Source organism: Tinamus guttatus, unplaced genomic scaffold (assembly GCF_059628265.1).
Source record: "Tinamus guttatus ecotype Peru unplaced genomic scaffold, ASM5962826v1 Tinamus_guttatus_pri_ptg000287l, whole genome shotgun sequence".
NCBI lineage: Eukaryota > Metazoa > Chordata > Aves > Tinamiformes > Tinamidae > Tinamus > Tinamus guttatus.
In genome coordinates, this window is record NW_028288821.1 from 10,063,653 (window position 1) to 10,080,863 (window position 17,211).

The window sequence follows — 17,211 nt, forward strand, 5'->3', positions numbered from 1 at the left end:
TTTGCACTAAGACTTGGCAAGGGAGAAGTGATAGATGTGCTGCCGGTAAGTATTTGAACAATTATTCTCTACCCAACTTCATCTCCAATAACTTTCTATTGTAAACAATAATTGAAATGTGAAAACAGGAAGAGATTCATCCTAATTTCCAAATAAAACCACATGTATTACTTAATTCCATTTAAGAACCACTCTGATAGCAAATTTCACTTATCACTTAAAACGTATTTTTCTCCCTTGAATATCAAGTTTCCCTCCCCTGCCCATACTGTTACTCAGCTCTGACAACACCACAATACATTAAATAGCTCAGAATTTTGCACTAGCTTCTTTAAAGTTCTATATACAGCAACAAAACCAGGATTAAAAAAAAAATCTTCCAGTGAAATACATTTATTTGCAATTGTGTTTCACACAACATTCAAACAGTTTGAGAAATATTTTCTTTTTCCTCCAGAAGAGCTGCATTGGCATGTTTTGAACACACAAAATGCATTATTGTTCTGTTTAATAACTCACTAGTACACCTCTTGCCACTATGGAAGAAAAATTACAGTTCTTCCCTTGAAATCAATAATACATTTATCCACCCCAGGAGCTACTGAAACATACAGCGGTTCTCTTTTTCTTCTAGCAGCCTAAGCTAAACATACTTTTAAAAAAAAAATCTACATGAAACACCCTTCAGGTTAAGAGTTAACCACCTTCAGTAAAAGGAAAAAACATGGTCAACACAACTGAGAGGTCTGAAGATAAACCTTTCTATTCAAACGGCTTCATGAAATATTTAATATTTTAAGACTGCTCTTTCCGTTAAAGGAATCATTTTGTTTAGCTTCAGAACATTTCTTAGCAAAATATTTAGCACAGCCTTCAACATAACTACTGCAAAACAATGTTTTTCAGATTAAGCTAAAATACTGAAAATATTCAAAATAGCAATAAATCAGTATTTTTATTCCCTGTTTCTAAACACTGCAGATGTACCATAACAATGCATGGCATTACTAGAACTGTAAAGTCTTCTTCACCTTTTTAAGCAGCTTGGCTATCATAAATGCATAAAATGAATTGCACAAAAATAAGCTCAGGTTGTATCCATTACTCCACATGCGAAAATCTGCAATTCCCTGAGGTTTATGAGAATGTGTCAAGTGATTTTATTGCCCAACAACTAAAATTGAAACTAATTAACACTTCAACCACAGGCATTTCCAAATATATTAGCAAGTACAGATTTTTTTCTTTTTTCCCTTACCACTCTTTGGTCAGAGTCCAGACCAAAAAAAGAGTGGAAGTTTCAGCATGAAAAGCATAACATTTGCTAAGCTAAGCTTACTGGTTTCATCTGTCTTGGAGAGCCAACTACTTACAGATTTGGCAGTTGCAGAAATGTACTGGACAACCATCTCGCGCTTTGTGCTCAAGTCTTTATCTCTTAAAGGAGCTTTACGTTCTTCATTTAGATTCATGTCTTCCTACAAAGAAGCAGACCACACAGTATCAAGATGATATTTCATGGCTTTTACTCATATTACTTAAGCCTTATGGATGGTTTGGGAGTTTTCTAAATCATCCTTTAAAATTAATGCAACAGCATTCCTAACAAGCCTCAAGAGATCCCATTTCCTTATAATTAATATATAAATTGCATTGTGCAAGACAGAAACAGTACATTTCTATTTCAAAAGTTTTTTTTCTTCACTAACAGTAAAGCACTTGATGAATCAATCTAAGACAGAAAATAGTCGGTACCATATAAAAATTCAGCTTTCTCTAAAATAAAACTTTGTTAATGAAACTGGCCCTTTTGCAAAGGAAGGAATATTAGCCCGGTAAAAACTATCCTTCACGACTATTATCTACAGATTAACTTAATGGAATCATAAACACACAACAGCTTGAAATTGTTAGCCTTTGTCTTTTTGCCTGTTTCTATGTAAAAGTATGTTGAAGCTAGAGAAAAGCAGCACATACACTTTATATCTATTACTCCATTCCTTATGTATCAGTTTAACACAGGCCTCTCTCACTGACCTGTCAATGCTCCTCCCCCTTCCCCAAACTCCAACATAGTTTTGCCAAGAATACAACATTTGAGAATTACTCCTACAGAGTAGATATTACTATGAAAACAATTGAAAATCACTACATGATTTGACACATCCTCTTACCATCATTTTTTCAAAAAGGTCCATAACTTCTTTTTCGGATAAGTTCACGCACCGCTCATCAACAACAGGCTGGGCAAGGGGGAGTTCGCTGATAGAGGCTTGAGAGTCAATAGGGTGTTGAATGAGAGGTTTCTCTCTTTTCACTCCTGATTTTCTAAAGCTTGTTATTCTGTCACGCTGCAAAGACACCCATTTAAAAATTAGCACATACAAGCCAAATATTGAAGAGCAGATACATTTACTCAATAGCCCGGCAGTAATATAAGCGTTAAGTTAATCCAAGCAGCAGCGTTAAAATTCAGAAATTGTGCTGTAAGCAAAAATATTTATACATACAGAAATTACATTTCTTAGAAAGATATCATTTAAGGGAGGTTCGTGACAGGTCATATACAAAACATATGTAACTATCTTCCAGACCGAGAGCGATGTTATGTCAAATTCCTTACATTTCAAGATCTTGATTTAATTTTATCATATTAATTCCTAATTATCCTTGCAGTAATAAAAAAAAAAAAAAAAAAAGAGTACCACAAAGATAATCTCAAACATCTCTTAACCCCAAGAACTGCAAATCTTTGGGGATAATTCTCAAAAACCCAGCTGTACTCACAAGTTTACCAGATGTATATAAAAACCCTGCTAAAGCAAAATGAAGTCTGTACAGGCATTAAGGCTTCAAGTAATACTTACAACACTTTGAAGGGTTTTTGATTACAGACTCCTGATATTAGTGCATAATTGAAAAAGCAAGGTAATGGATTACTTGCTTAGCGGCAGCCGTTGGTAGTTAAATACATGTGTCAGACATTAGTGAGAGCATATGATATTGTCTGCAATGAATTTGCACTAATTAAGACTGATTTGCTTCATGCCTTGCACCCAACCTCACATCTTTTTTAATTAAAGCAGCACATGCTTATTCAGTTAATTTGTTAATATTAGAAACAACCAGTAAGTGCATCTTCTTTATAAGGCTGTTTGCTACTATAAGTAACTCTAACCTGAATAATCATTAGAATAACCGACTTGTAATTTACTAATATTGTCTTTAAAAAGGTGTGCATGTGTTCACATATGTATGTGTGTAGGTTCACAGCAGGAATGTTACATCTACAGGGATTTTCTAACTAAACTATCTGCATCAACATATATTTAGGTATTTATGTCTTGAACAGCCTTATGAAGATGCACTTTTATTGAACAGCAGCTTGTGTAGGCATTAACAGTATCATTCAAAGCCTCATGGCTATTATAATTATTATGCAAAACAAAGTTTTATGTTGTCTATACAACTACATGAGTTTTGAATTCATGAAGAATTCAAAAGGATATTTCATTTGCAAGAGACTTGGATTAATTTTAAATGAGTCATGAGAATTGACTGGGCAGCATGGAAAATAGGAAGATAGGAAAGAGGGTTGTTTCATTTTCTCATGTGTTGTTGCACTGAGTACTTTCAAAGCACCACAAGAGTAGGAAAAAAAATGAGCAGAAAGTATTCCAACACAAGCTGCATGTCCTTTTGTTTGGTTTCTTCTTGTTTTGCGAGTTTTTTTTTTTTTTTTTCCCGGTGTGTGAGAAGTAGTTTCCTTAAGACTTGCATTTGTGGACAGAAACACATTACTGAAAAGGATATTGAAAATTCTTACCATTGTAAAGATTATTTTAATTATATTTTCTCTAGCTAGAGTAATTTACATTACATTTTAAAAACAAAATTAGGGTATAGTCTATTGAAAAACCCACAAAATATAATATAATGTTGCAAAGGTGTTACCCAAATACATCCAGCAAACACCATTTTTATTCATTTACAGGAAAATCTCTTGGCATTCATTAAAAAGGGCTTTTAAGATCAATTCCCACCATGATCCATTTCAAGTACACCTTATTAAAAGCAAGTTTAATCGTATTGTGATGGTGAGATCACTTCCAAGCCATAAATTAAGCTCAGACATGGTTCCTGTGCACAGTTTCCTCATCTCAATCAGATAAGCGATTAACTAGATAGGCAGTCAATAGCCAGAAGGGCTTAACCACCCTATCTAGAAAACCAAAGTCAGCAAATTTACTGTAATCGTTTTGGAAACAGTTTATATAAAATACTTGGCAACAGGTTTCAAAGTATTCAATATATCGAGTTAATGCTACTGAATACACACTTGCTTTTGGACATACAGTACATAAGTGTTAGCCAATACATTTCATTTGAATCATTTTGAACCAATTTTGAAGAACCACCACAGATTTTTACTTTACTGTTCAACAAGTACCATTCCTAACAGCTTGAACATATTTGCAGTGCTCAAATATCCACTGTGGTTCAAGAAGCTTCTCCGCATTAATAACACTACTTTTCTTTACCTGCAGTTATAAATTAATTTCTTTAATAGAAACTGAATATCCTTGTAAGAACATGTCACATTGTCCACAACATTAGGAGTAAAATAGCATGCAGTGTGGGGTTATTACCAACCAAGATGTCATGGAGACCTTACCACATCATCTGCCAAAGTTTTTATTTGAATATTCTATTAGAGAAAAAAAGAAAAAAAAATGCAATTATCTATTGTTTCAGAATGACAGTCCACGTTTCTTAGATTCCATCAATAAAAAAAAAAAAAAATCACGGTTTCAATAACTGTTCCAACAGAAATATACCTAGAACACGGAATCAGAAAGCATTCACCATGTAATTCACCATGAAACATTACTATTCACTGTATTTTATGAGGAAAGACAGTTTCACATTACCTTTTTCACATTACCTTTGCCATTATCTTTTGACTAACTCAGGGACCTCGTACCTATTATGCTTCATAAAAATAGAACAGCATCTCAAAACAGTTGTCCAACTGTTCCGAGATCACCCATGGTTTCCTCTCTAGTTTGGACTTAAGATTACTGGACTGCAAACCGAGTCAATAGAAGAAAAGCCAACAAAACACACGACATTCCTGAAATGCATTCTCTGCCTTGAGGAAGTTACTGAGATTGGCAGAGATGAGAAGATGTCGTTCTGCCTTAGCTTCTTGTGTCTTCTGCACCAGTTACACAGACTGATAGTGGAACTGGTTGGTCACTGGTTTCTGCACCATTACCTATGCTTTCCTTTTATTTTTTTCCTCACTTCCATAGTCATAGTAAAAAACCAGCAAGGATCACTGATGTTTATCTTTAATCCCAGCCAAGGCCATCTACACTGCATATGAAGGCAATCTACAATCACATGAAAGAAGCCTTAGGTAGAAGGTCTGATCCTGAAATCACCTTCAAGACGTTCTTACTCTTGCAATGCCTTAACATTTTTTTAAAAATGAATTCATAAAGAAGTGTAAATTTTTCACTCAACTTCCTTGGGGTGAAATACAGAATACTAAAGTAAGATACAACACTTTTTCAGAGATCTTATGCTCACTTCCTATGCCTCCTCAGGGTGCATAAACTAATACTACTACTGCCAATATCCACTCAAAATAAGCAACGCATTAAATTGGTGATAGAGAAACTGCAGGGAGCTAGGGACAATTCTGCACCTTCAGATCCTTGTTGTCACACGGTTCTGACAGTCACTTACATTAACAGAGAAATTATCACCTCCAGCCTACTTAAGAATATAAACTGAAAGCTGTTTATAACTGAAGGAAGAAGTTTCAAGTAATGCATTTTTGGTAGTCAAACCTCCAATATTATTCTTTCATTCATAAAATAATAATTTAAAAAACCATAGCATTACAAAATGAAGAGAAAGCAACTTTTCCACTCCTGATTATAGTAATGCAAACCATGATATCTCACCTCCTATATCAAGAACTAATTCCTACGGAATTACTTCAACCCACCTTCATTTAAACGATGGAGTGTCATTTGCTGGTACTGCAGCAACAGTTAAAGCATTCCTTTCTATTTCCTCATGTCAATTCCATGGGAAAACAACAACACAGCAGCCTAACAAATATTACTAAGCCTCAGGATAAACTAAACCTCAGGTCAAGATAATCCAAAGAATATTCGCATGGCTCAAAAATTGTGAGGAAATAAGGTTATCAATGAACATTATGTACTGTATGGTCTTCAAGAAGGAGACCAAACTATTTGGTAAATAATTTTCATTCCATTCCACACTGCTCAGAAAAATCCTTCTGTGCTGCAGCACCTTCTATAAACAGAGCTGAGAAGCACGGGAACACCTTAGACTACGCTGCAAAACCAAATTGCAAAGTTGTTTGTGTTGACAGCATCAAGAGGAGACCCATCATCCACAAAGGAGCAATGCTAGGGAAAATCTGGACAGCTAACTCCTTGGGCCAACGCCAGAGGCTCAGCCCGGCTGGCGTCTAACAGCAGAGGGCAGCAACCCTTTAGTCATGAAGCGGCTGAGGGCCTCCAAACTATTCCCCAGCGCGGGGGCAGGAGCAGGACCAGGACAGGCCAGCCACGCAGGGCCCCTCGCCACACGGGACACGGGACACGTGCCCCAGGCGCGGGACGGGCAGGGACGCGGCTCCCAGCGCTCCAGCCCGGAGCCGGAAGCCTCGGCACTCCCAGCTGCCTCCAGAGGGAGGCTGGCAGGAACGGGGACGGCCTCCGTCATTGGAGTCTGGTTAGGCCGCACATTAGCACACTCAAAAATCGCTGGGACTAGGGAAGAACTTGCATTTTCCAGGCGACTTCTGTACAAGCCTTCACCAAAAGGCAAATGGATTCAAAAAAGGGAGGAAAAAAAAAAAAAAAAAAAAAAAGCTGCACTTAGGTAACTAACTTCTACACTTTTATGATTGAAACTACATATAAATTCAAAGAATTCAAGTAACGTCGCTTTGTTATTTGCAGCTCAAACTGCCATTACTGTTTTGAAGAACTTGCTTCAGAGAGCATTTTATTGGTCTTTATCAGAAGCAGGTTTCAAACCCAGAGCAAAATGACCACCTCATTCCGAAAGCCGCGCTCGCCCAGCGCTCGGAGCCGCGGAACGTCGCCTGCCAGGGACAGCTGCAGGGAGGCACCTGGGCACCACCACGGCTTGAGCAGCCACTGCAGGAGGTTCAGCGGCTGCTGGAGGCCGTTCTCGTGTGCAGCCAGGACCTGCTTCTCATTCGGATATTTAGTGACCACCCAAAATAAAACTGAAAGGAGAAGTGTTATTGGTAAAGTTCTGTAAACATCTGGAATTTAGCCTCCAAGCATTAATTAAAGCAAACTGATTAGCGACTTATAAAAAAAAAAAAAAAAAAAAAAAAAAAAAAAAAAAAACCCTGCAGGAATACTAATGAATAATGGGCACCAAGCTCACAATCATTGGGGGAAAATGCATTTTAAAATACAGATTATCTCCTTCTTGCTATTATCTGCAAGGTAACAGCTGTCTGGAAGATATATTAGAGTGCTCAAATAACTCTCTTCAGTTTACATTAAGTGTTAACACAGTCTCATAACTGGCCAGTTAAGTGACACAATGTACTGCTTATTTTCAAACGAATCTTTACAAACACAATCTTTCCTTTGAGCTTCCTGAAAAAGCCTTGCAATAATACCGCAAGGTTCTCGGGAGAGACACACTCTCTCTTTAGGATGCTTTACAGCATTTGAATTACCGAAGTAGCTTACTAGCTAAAGCTTCGATAAACTAGACTTCTGCAAAAACCAAGTTATAATTATATTCATGAACTCCACAACACCCAAATTGAAATGCTGCTTTTATTAAGCACTACTAGCTCAGCAGGCTCAATATGCAGTTATGAGAACTTCATCATCACCACGGACCCAAAGCAATTACTGGTATGATAGTACTAATTCTGTTACTTCTGTAATGAGCCAAGTGACAAATGGAGAAGAGATCTAAGTTAGAACAGGCCAGTCAGCTGAGAACTGCCAGATCGTTTTAGATACGTTGAGATCCACGAAGTCTACAGTCTATACTGCTCCAAGGCAATACGTGCTCTTTGCTAGGAAGTCTGCATCTTGAAATACAGAACAAACATCTCTCCAAGGAATTGTCTGCATGATCCCTGTGACCGGATGTTCCAGGATTGCTGGGTTCACACAGAACGACTAGTGCTCAAAAGCAATTCCAGCTCTCCTGGCTCACTGCACTTCTACCACTGCCAGTTCCCTTCCGGGCTGCTTTTGGCTAGTCAGCTTTGCAGGCTTTTTTTGGTTTGTAAATAATAAAAGCAAATGCATATAACCTCCCTTCCTCAAAGTCTAGCAAAAGAAAGATATTCCTTCCTCAAGCATCTGGCCAGTATTTGATCCAACTCTTTACAGTATACAATTTCTGTCAACTTTCATAACTTGCTGTTGGCCTTCTGTTTCATTGACAAATATATCAATTATCTACCACTGCCTATAGCCTTCAAATTTTATCTTCTTCTGAAGCAGAAGAAAATATATTTTTAATTATTATATACATATATATAGACACACACACATAAATCTAGAACCAGTTAGACGCTTCTTTCCATGTTTACTATACCTATAAGTGCAGCAGGGCTTCCAGGACCACAACAGCCTATTTGGTTAAGAATTTTCCCAAACCTTTCTCTGCATATAGTTGTAAATAGAACTGTGTAGAAATTGAATCTGTCACATACAATCAGGCTACTTATATGAATAGTCTAATGGCAAGCAAGCAAGCAGGAAAGGAGGAAAAAATATATAAACTTGGGCAAAATAATTATCAAATTTTGTCTATTACAAGCACTTTCAGGGAACTCAGATTTCAGAAGAACTCTCATACTGAAGATGGCTGGTCACTACTTATTTCGAAATAAAGCCTAGGTTTCAACAAAAGATTAATCCCACGTTCAAAGCATTTAGCTGTAGTTCAAATGTTTTCATATCTGTGCAAGCTGAAAGCAAGCAAAGCCCTCGCTTCAGTTTGACTGAAAATAATAGACTTTTTCTCAGTAAAACAGTCTCTCCTCTGTAGGAAATGTGGTTGAAAAGGAGGACTTCTCTGACTACTCATTGACCAAGTGTAGTAGCTTTACAGAAGCTCTTACTCAGTCTTCTGAGCAGCTCCACTATATTTCTGAATGAAAAGATCAGTCACTTGCACTCAGGAGAGCCCAGAACAAGCAAGGAACGTGCACAGGGATCTTCCCATCCATCAGGTATTGCCACTGAGCAAAACGGGTTTTATTCAGCTGCCACAATGAAAGCAAAATGCTCATTCCACAGCTATCTAAAATAACATTAAGATCAAGTCTTTATAGAACTGTTTTGACACAGTTTTCTCCCAATATAATTGTTCCATAATGTTTGAAAAGAACTTCCCAGTAATGTTAGAAAAAACTTACCCAAGGGAAGTCAAACGGTTGTAGTTTTTAAAAACAAGCAGCAGAGGCACAGAGAACAATATAGTACTGACAGGCATACTTGGCAGCAAAGCGGCAGAGCAGCTCAATAAATATCTAAACAGCACATTTATCCTGGTAGGAGTTACACTGCTTTCATTTGTAATTAAGCCCCAAACATTGATGCAATGACTATATAAATGATTAGTTTAGTGAGTTCAATCTATTTTTCAACTCAGTCCCCTCACTCCCGCCTCCCCAGAAAAATCTAGATTTCTTTCTGAATGCAAACCAATCAATTTGCTTGGCCTAACTACAGCAAGCAGAATATAACAGTATTGACAAGCAGTCCCACCTAATACAACTGCAACAGCAACTACGCAGACAGATAGCTGCTTCTCTAAGGTGCATCTGGCCCCTGCTGCAGGCAGTAAATAGATGTATTGTAACCTACATAGGGATCTCAAAACATTTTGGAAATTATTACGCTGCACTTCTATTAGAATTCTTCTAAATTAGGCTTGGGACGTACAGCTTTGAAATAAACTTTCTTATTAAGCAAAGCGCAAATTATCACTAATACTGAACTATCCAAATTCCCCTACTTTAAATTCAACATTCTTAAAAAGACAACTACAGCATCCACTACAAAGAAAAAAAAAAAAAAAGAATGTGAAAGAGTTGAAATCCAGTGTAAAAGTAATTATATTCTATCATTAATCCCAAAAATGAAATACATGCCTACTATCCCAAACATACTAACATTTAATTTAGAAACTTGTTCCAACCTACTCAGTAAATACTGCTCTGAAAAGCCCACATTTGTCATGCAGATTCTTCTGCACTGCCCTATGACAAACCAAATAAGCTACTTGGGAGAGGGTTGTAATGTTGTAATAAAAACTTGGTATTCCCACTACAATTAGGAGGGCAGTGAAAGCATCTTCACCCAAAGAAAAAAAAAGCACCTTGAGAAAAAGTGTTTCTTCCAATCACATTTTTATAATCAGGTGGTAACTCTTTACATTTAAATTATATACTTTCAAAACAAGTTTGAACACACTTAGCCATTCTGAAATGGGCAATAGCTTTACTAACACACACATTTCATCTTTGATGCACTCCATTTCTGAACAAAACGCACAACAGCAGGCCCCATGCATCACACACGCCTACCACTGTCTTGACTCCTGCCTCACGTCTCCAGTGATTTACTCTTTGGATCCCTGAGGGATCAGGAGGAAACTTCACAAGGAAGCTGCCTGTCACATGCATCACACCTTCAGCTTCCTCTTCTCTCCCCTGACCCTGCCCAGCCACAAAAAGGCTCTGAAACTAATTCAAAAATAGTTTCCTGCTTACACAGGAAGAGCCTTTATCTACTGCAAACTGTAAAGGGCATTTCTGTTCCATACAGCAGAAAAAAAGGTGTGGTGATATCACAATATCACTACACCTTTAAAACCACCCAGTACCGCACCCAGGTGACTGAAAGCTTTCAGTAGCTGTACAAAATTGTACAACATTTTCCAAGTGGAAACTCATTCCTGCATTGAATTTCTACGGTATTTTCTCAATGTTTATAATTTAGATGCATTAATGATTTATAATATTAACACGTAGATTACAATATCACACAGTTACCATAAAACTTTTTCAGATATACCAGCTCACATGTGTCTGTCTGCTTTCACGTCATGACTAAATAAACAGCTACCATCAGAAGACATATGAAAAGCAGATACAATGGTGTTTTAATAATCCCAGCAGATGAACTCAGACGAACCAAAAGAGTTCCAGCTGGCCATAACACTGTCCATAATGAATTTTAGTAGTAAACAGTCCACAAATAGAAAAAAAAGAATTGACTGGATCAGTTTTGATCTTGTCACACCACCACACTTTAGTGAGTTTAGCACAGACATCAGCATGGAGACTATTTAGGCAAGCACTGCTGCCAATAAAAATAATGGTGAGCCTTTTCCTTGCACTGCGATGCACGATCCTGTCATGTATTAAGGATGTCCATATCTCAAGGTGTTCAAATGCATATACACACACTATATGTATTGCAAGGGGCATATTATATGTATGTTGCATTGTAATTCCTCCTGCGCACAGAAACGTCACAACATCAGAAAACCCTGAATATTGCACTAAAACTGATCAACACGCAAGTGAACTTGTCAGTTGTTCCAGGAGCAAGGGCCATCTTGTTCTTTTCCACTTTACCTCTATCCTTTGGACAGGGATAAAAGCAGTTAGAGGGAGTTTATTGGCCAGCATTGCTCACCTCTGAAGAACTGCAACTGATGCTGAAAAGCTGAGACACCTTTTAACACACCCAGCATTTTTAAGCCTATTCTTTCCTTTACACATGAGCTTAGGTCATCAGAAATGACATGATAATTAACATCAATTTTACAGGCTGTTTGTATAATAAGTATATAAGGAAACTGCAAGCTCATCCTTAAGAACTTGAATATTCAGCATCCTGGTGCTTAAACTCTTAAGAAAGCATAACACTTATTAGACACAGACACTGTCACTTTTCACTATAATAGTCTTTCTCACTGCCCAGATACAGTTTGTTTTTCTTGTAAAGCTTCCTGTACAGGATGGCAAGGCTCAACTGTTTTGTCTGACAAGAAGTACTCCCTCCAGGAAGTTTAATTACCACAAGCAGATCAGCTTATCACTGTATCTACCATCTCATCTCAACAGCATCAATACCAATTAATAGCAAAAGCTAAAGCATTCAGCTAAGCGGCAGTACCAAGTCTGCACTGCACTACTCGGAATCAGTGTCTGCTCTAACACCATCTGCTGCAAAATAGACAGGCTTCCCAAAGGTGTCAAGTTCATTCTTCACTAACAGTGACACCTTAGCCTAACTTCACCTACTGGAGTAACTTGAGTTGCATCTAGTGTTTCTAATCTATCATCTTGATTGGGACCGCCTTCTGAAGGACAAGGCATTCCTGTTCATCTCTTATTCAAACACGCAGCTGAAGCAGCCCAGGAATCCTTTGCATGCACACACCAAGTTACTACTAGACGTGCTATGGCCTCAAACGTCACGTTTCATTCATTTGCCAACTATCCATGCTCACCACAGACCGTAAGTCTGCTTATGCAGTATACAACCATCCAAAGCAGTCACATGCAAAGAGTGTATTTCTTCATAGCAGAATGACATCAAATAGCCCGAGGAAGAAAAGATGATGATGGGCTGTTTACTGCCAAGCATAAGGTTCCTGTAGCACATTGCTGTCAGACAGTGACCGCTACGATTGACACCCCCTGTAAAACATTTGTTAACTCCTGCACTTACTGCACTTGGGGGACTCAGGGAGGGAGGGAGAAATGTAACTGGGAAATCCACTCTCCCAAGCATATGATTTACCTCCATATTTCAACTAAGTAATCAAAGTTTTTTATCCTACTGCCTGACACCACCTTACAGCACATTAGTCAGAATCTGAGTCTTTAGTTTGTGACTCATCTCAAAGCTCACAGGATTTAAAAGACTTGCACAAGAAGTGTCTTTAAAGTAATTCCAACTTAAAAAAAAAAAAAAAAAAAAGTAGGTGTTGGTCCTTCTACGAAGCATCATGAAATCTACTTGCTCTCCAATTAAATAAGCTTTCTTTTAACCCAAACAGTTTGCTTTTCATAGCATACAAGATCTTTCTCTCGATATGCTACTACAAACAGCACCATGCTCAAAACAACCCCTTTCGGAAACTCTTTTTGTACCTCTGTGGAGCACCTAGCACTCTGAACAACCAACACACAAACCTGAACCCCTTCAGCATCTCCAGACCCTTTAGGATCAAGGCCAACAGCTTGTCAACATTCTGGGCTTGCCAGCATGTGCACAGAAATGTTGCTATTTATGCTGTTACTAACCCCATTCTAACCACACCCAATCACATTAACAGGCAGTTTGTCGTGTGTGGCAAACCCTGTTTCAACTTCTCTTTTGAGTAGTGATGCAGGGCACTACCGAGGCTTGAAAGGTGTTCCCGTCTCTAGTCCAACCCCCTCAAAAAACAGGGTCAGCACTTCAACACTGAACTCCAACCAGGCCTTTTGGGACTTTGTGAATCAGCTCCAGAAAACCTCCAAGGACGGAGGTTCCACAACATCTGTGGTCAACCCATCCACCCTTGGAATGACAGACGTGGACTTAATGGTCTTGTTTTGCTTATACCAAATCAAAACCTACTCTGATTCAATCTGTGACTTTTCTCTCCTGCTCATCATGAACTTTTATTAAAAGCCCAGACACATCTTCCCAGCTAGGAAGGATAAGCCACTTGAGAAGAGTTTTTGTTCACTCTAGCTACAAGGACAACATCAAATCATTCCCAGTGCTTTTACGCACTTGTGTTTTTCCTACACACCCAACAGAAATCAAATACTTCTCAACTGATACTGGCGTGCTAGGGACTGCAAACAAGATGAAACTTAAGGGCTAACAAGCATAGGCTAAGTTAAAAATGTTAGGGATATTTCTGAGATTTCTGCTTCCCCTAGTCAGAGGTTTATCTTTAAACAAAACTTCATTTTGCAGAACAAACACATTGCTAAGCCAAGTTAAAACTGTAGCTGCTCATTCCTATCTCATGCCAGCCTATACTCAGCATTCACAGGAAAATGGATGATTCTTTGCCAAAAAAAAAATATTTTCCACACCCATTTCATTGTAAAAACCATCACTGCCATCACACACTCACTCCTACCCCCCGTTCTCGGGCCAGAACAAAATGCAAGAAGAAAATGAGCCCACAGCTGCAGTGATATGACAAGGTGCCCAAACTCGGACACTGAATCTTAAGAAAAAAAAAAAAACGGCACTTTCTAATTCTAGTCTGCCAACTTCAACATATTAGACTTGAACAACTCTCAAAATGACCCAAAGCAAAAAATAATGAAACGGTAGTTCTAATAAAGATTTGGTCTTTTTTTCTCTGCTCACATGAACTCCAACCTAAGAACAAAAAAATATTTCTAATTTCAGAGAAATTGTCCTGAAAAGTGATTTTGATAAATCTACATACCTTAATTCTAACTCAGTGAATCCTGGAGTTGTGAGTCTGAAGCAAGAAAATCTCCGCACCCGACTCCTCACCTGCTTTATGTACAAACTCGGTGACAATTTCACACACTTTTGCAAACCCCAAGGACTTTCTTATGGAAGTCCAAAATATCCCCTTAACCTTGACTGAACAGTGAAGAGAACTGGAATGAGGTACGAGAAAGGTTGCTCTCCAAGTACCTAAAAACATTGCTAGCCTCAGCTGAACAAATGCCCCATTCAAAAATCAAAGCCAACAAAACTTAACAAGATTATTCTTTTATAAAAGTTGCCCTCCTGAGTTCAGTCTTGTTTTTCCCTTAGGAGACAGCAATAAGGGAAATACCTGGCTGTCCCTTCACTCACTGCCTGCAGAGCCTCGAACACACCTGAGCTGAGCCCATCCCCTTGCTTCTTCTGAGACAGAGCCTGTTTCACTTCAGCTTTACACTGAATTTGTGTAGATCACATCCAAAATAAAGCTACTTTCCAATTCGATATATCCACTTAATTACACAGTGAGAGGATGGTCACTTTATCTCAAGGCACCGTTATCTTTCACAACTTATCTAATCCAAACATGTACCACTATTCGAATCCATGTTCTTGTTCAGCTGAATGATATCCTCAGGAAACATAAGCATGTATGAGTTCATAAGAACTCCATAAGTACTACTCTAATCTATTTTTTCCACCAAAAATAACAAAAAATGTTAAGCATACTCTATGCTTCCAGACCTAGTGAAGACTTAATAGAAATAGCTGGCCTGCTTGATGAAATTTTGAACTCAAGATGCACCTAAGTTTTGAGGCTGTATAATTATTAGGTAACGAAGTGCTTTCCTCTGCTAAAAAGAAATTCAATTTAGTGTCCATGACTTCAAATAGAATCAGTTTCCTGTGTCCACATACTATAGACAAGACTTTTTCATTGAATTCTCTCTTTAGGCATCTTCAATGATCCTGCTTAGATAGTTTAGGTCTAAGAAGTTTGTTCATATTACGACTGTACAAGGAAGTATAAGTTTATTTATCAGAAGACTATACACATAAACAAACAAGACATCACGTTTGATTATGCTTGGTTAAAATACACAAAGAGATGTTAAGTCACCCAGTGTTCCGGCTTTCTGTCATCCTCTTAAATAACTGTCACTTTCGGCAGCTTGTTTATGCCTCCTATATTACCAACCAGTTTAACATCCTCTGTACACACATTGTAACTTATTTTCATTGACAAAGTAGCACAGTCCTCATGCTGATCAGCTGCCCAGGGCTCTCCTGCACTATGCTTGATGAAAGTAACACAAGGTTAAAGCACTTGTGTTCTGACTTAATTTTACTAGCACCTGTGGGAAACCTCGCAGAAACGAAAAAAAATGCTGTAATTAACACAGAATACAAATAGAAAACAAGTATTTGTAATACGAAATAAGTTTAAAGAGTTCCCTGCTTAGACTGCTTCTCTCAAACTCCCAGCAGGGAATCTAGCCACAACAATCTAATGCAAAGGTAAAAGAAACAGCAAAGTAAACAACCATCAAGTAACTAGTTGCAAACGTAGAATAGTAGAAGCAGTAATAAACACTGTTATTCACTCTTTGCTGCGTTTATAACTTGAGACGCACTCCAGTGTGCTTTAAACTCCAAATTGCCCTTAAAATGCAGCTATTGCTTCCAGCTGACAAGCAGAAACGCCTCCCGGTAAAGCCGGGCCCGGGAGGGCAACGCGCGACGCGGAGGCCCCGAGTCCCGCTGCGCGGAGCAGAGGCGGCTCCGGGCGCTCCATGGCTGCTCTCGTGCTTCCCGCTGCTCCCACGAAGCACACGGGACTCCCGGGGTTTCAAGGCGCTTCCGCACGTACTCGCAGTCACCTGCAGCAGCACCCGAGCGGCGCTCCCGGCCCGGGGCTCCCGATGCCCCCGCACGGCGGGAAGCGGCGCCCGCAGTCGCTGTCCCGGGGGACACGGGCCCCTCATCCGCCTCGGCCGCGCCGGGCAGCTCCCGGCTGCCGCCCGGGGCCTCTCCCCGCGCCACGGCCCGCGGCCGCCGCCGGCCCCCCCGGTGGCCCCCGAGCGGCGCACGGCGCCCCGCGGCCTCCCGGCTCCGCGCTCACCAGCCTGGGCTTGTTGCGGCTCTCCTCCTCGGCGGCGCGCCCGCCCCGCTTCGCGTTCGCCCTGCCGGAGCCCAGCGGCTCCTCGCCGCCGGCGGCGGCTGCCGGGCTCTCCATGCCGCGGCTCCGCAGAGGCAGCTCCTCCCGCGCCGGCTCCTCAGGGCGCCATCGGGCCGGTGCCGCGGGCGGCTCCCGCTGCCGCCCGACCCCGCGCAGCGGCCACGACCCCGGCCCGCCCCGCCGCGCCCTCGCAGCCCGGCCGCTTCTGCGCACGCGCGCAGCCGGCCCCGGCAGCGCGCGCGCCGCGCATGCGCGCTCGGCGCGGACCGAGGCGGCGGGCGCGGGGCTGCCGGGGACATGGCGGAAAAGCGGAGCGCGACGGGGAGACGGCTGCCTCCAGTGGAGCAGGACGGGGCAGGACAGGACGGACGGGGTGTGTGTGCACACACAGTCCCGCACGTGGTGGGGAGCGAAGACGAGGCCTCGTCTGCTCCTCTCAGCACCGGTGGTTCTGGGGTGGCCCGGGGCAGCCCTGTCACC

The 17,211-nt window shown here is 40.4% G+C and overlaps 1 protein-coding gene across 1 annotated transcript in view; it reads right to left on the reverse strand.

Annotated features, from left to right (window-relative positions):
* DIAPH2 (diaphanous related formin 2) overlaps positions 1 to 16,788 on the reverse strand; it is a 206,860-nt gene extending 190,072 nt beyond the window's left edge. The window contains exons 1-4 of the mRNA XM_088527588.1: positions 16,675 to 16,788; positions 4,676 to 4,708; positions 2,175 to 2,351; positions 1,374 to 1,478 (exon numbers count right to left, since the gene is read on the reverse strand). Coding sequence (XP_088383714.1) covers positions 1,374 to 1,478; positions 2,175 to 2,351; positions 4,676 to 4,708; positions 16,675 to 16,788 — 429 coding nt within the window. The remainder of the gene's footprint in view (positions 1 to 1,373; positions 1,479 to 2,174; positions 2,352 to 4,675; positions 4,709 to 16,674) is intronic.
* Positions 16,789 to 17,211: the final 423 nt, after the last annotated feature.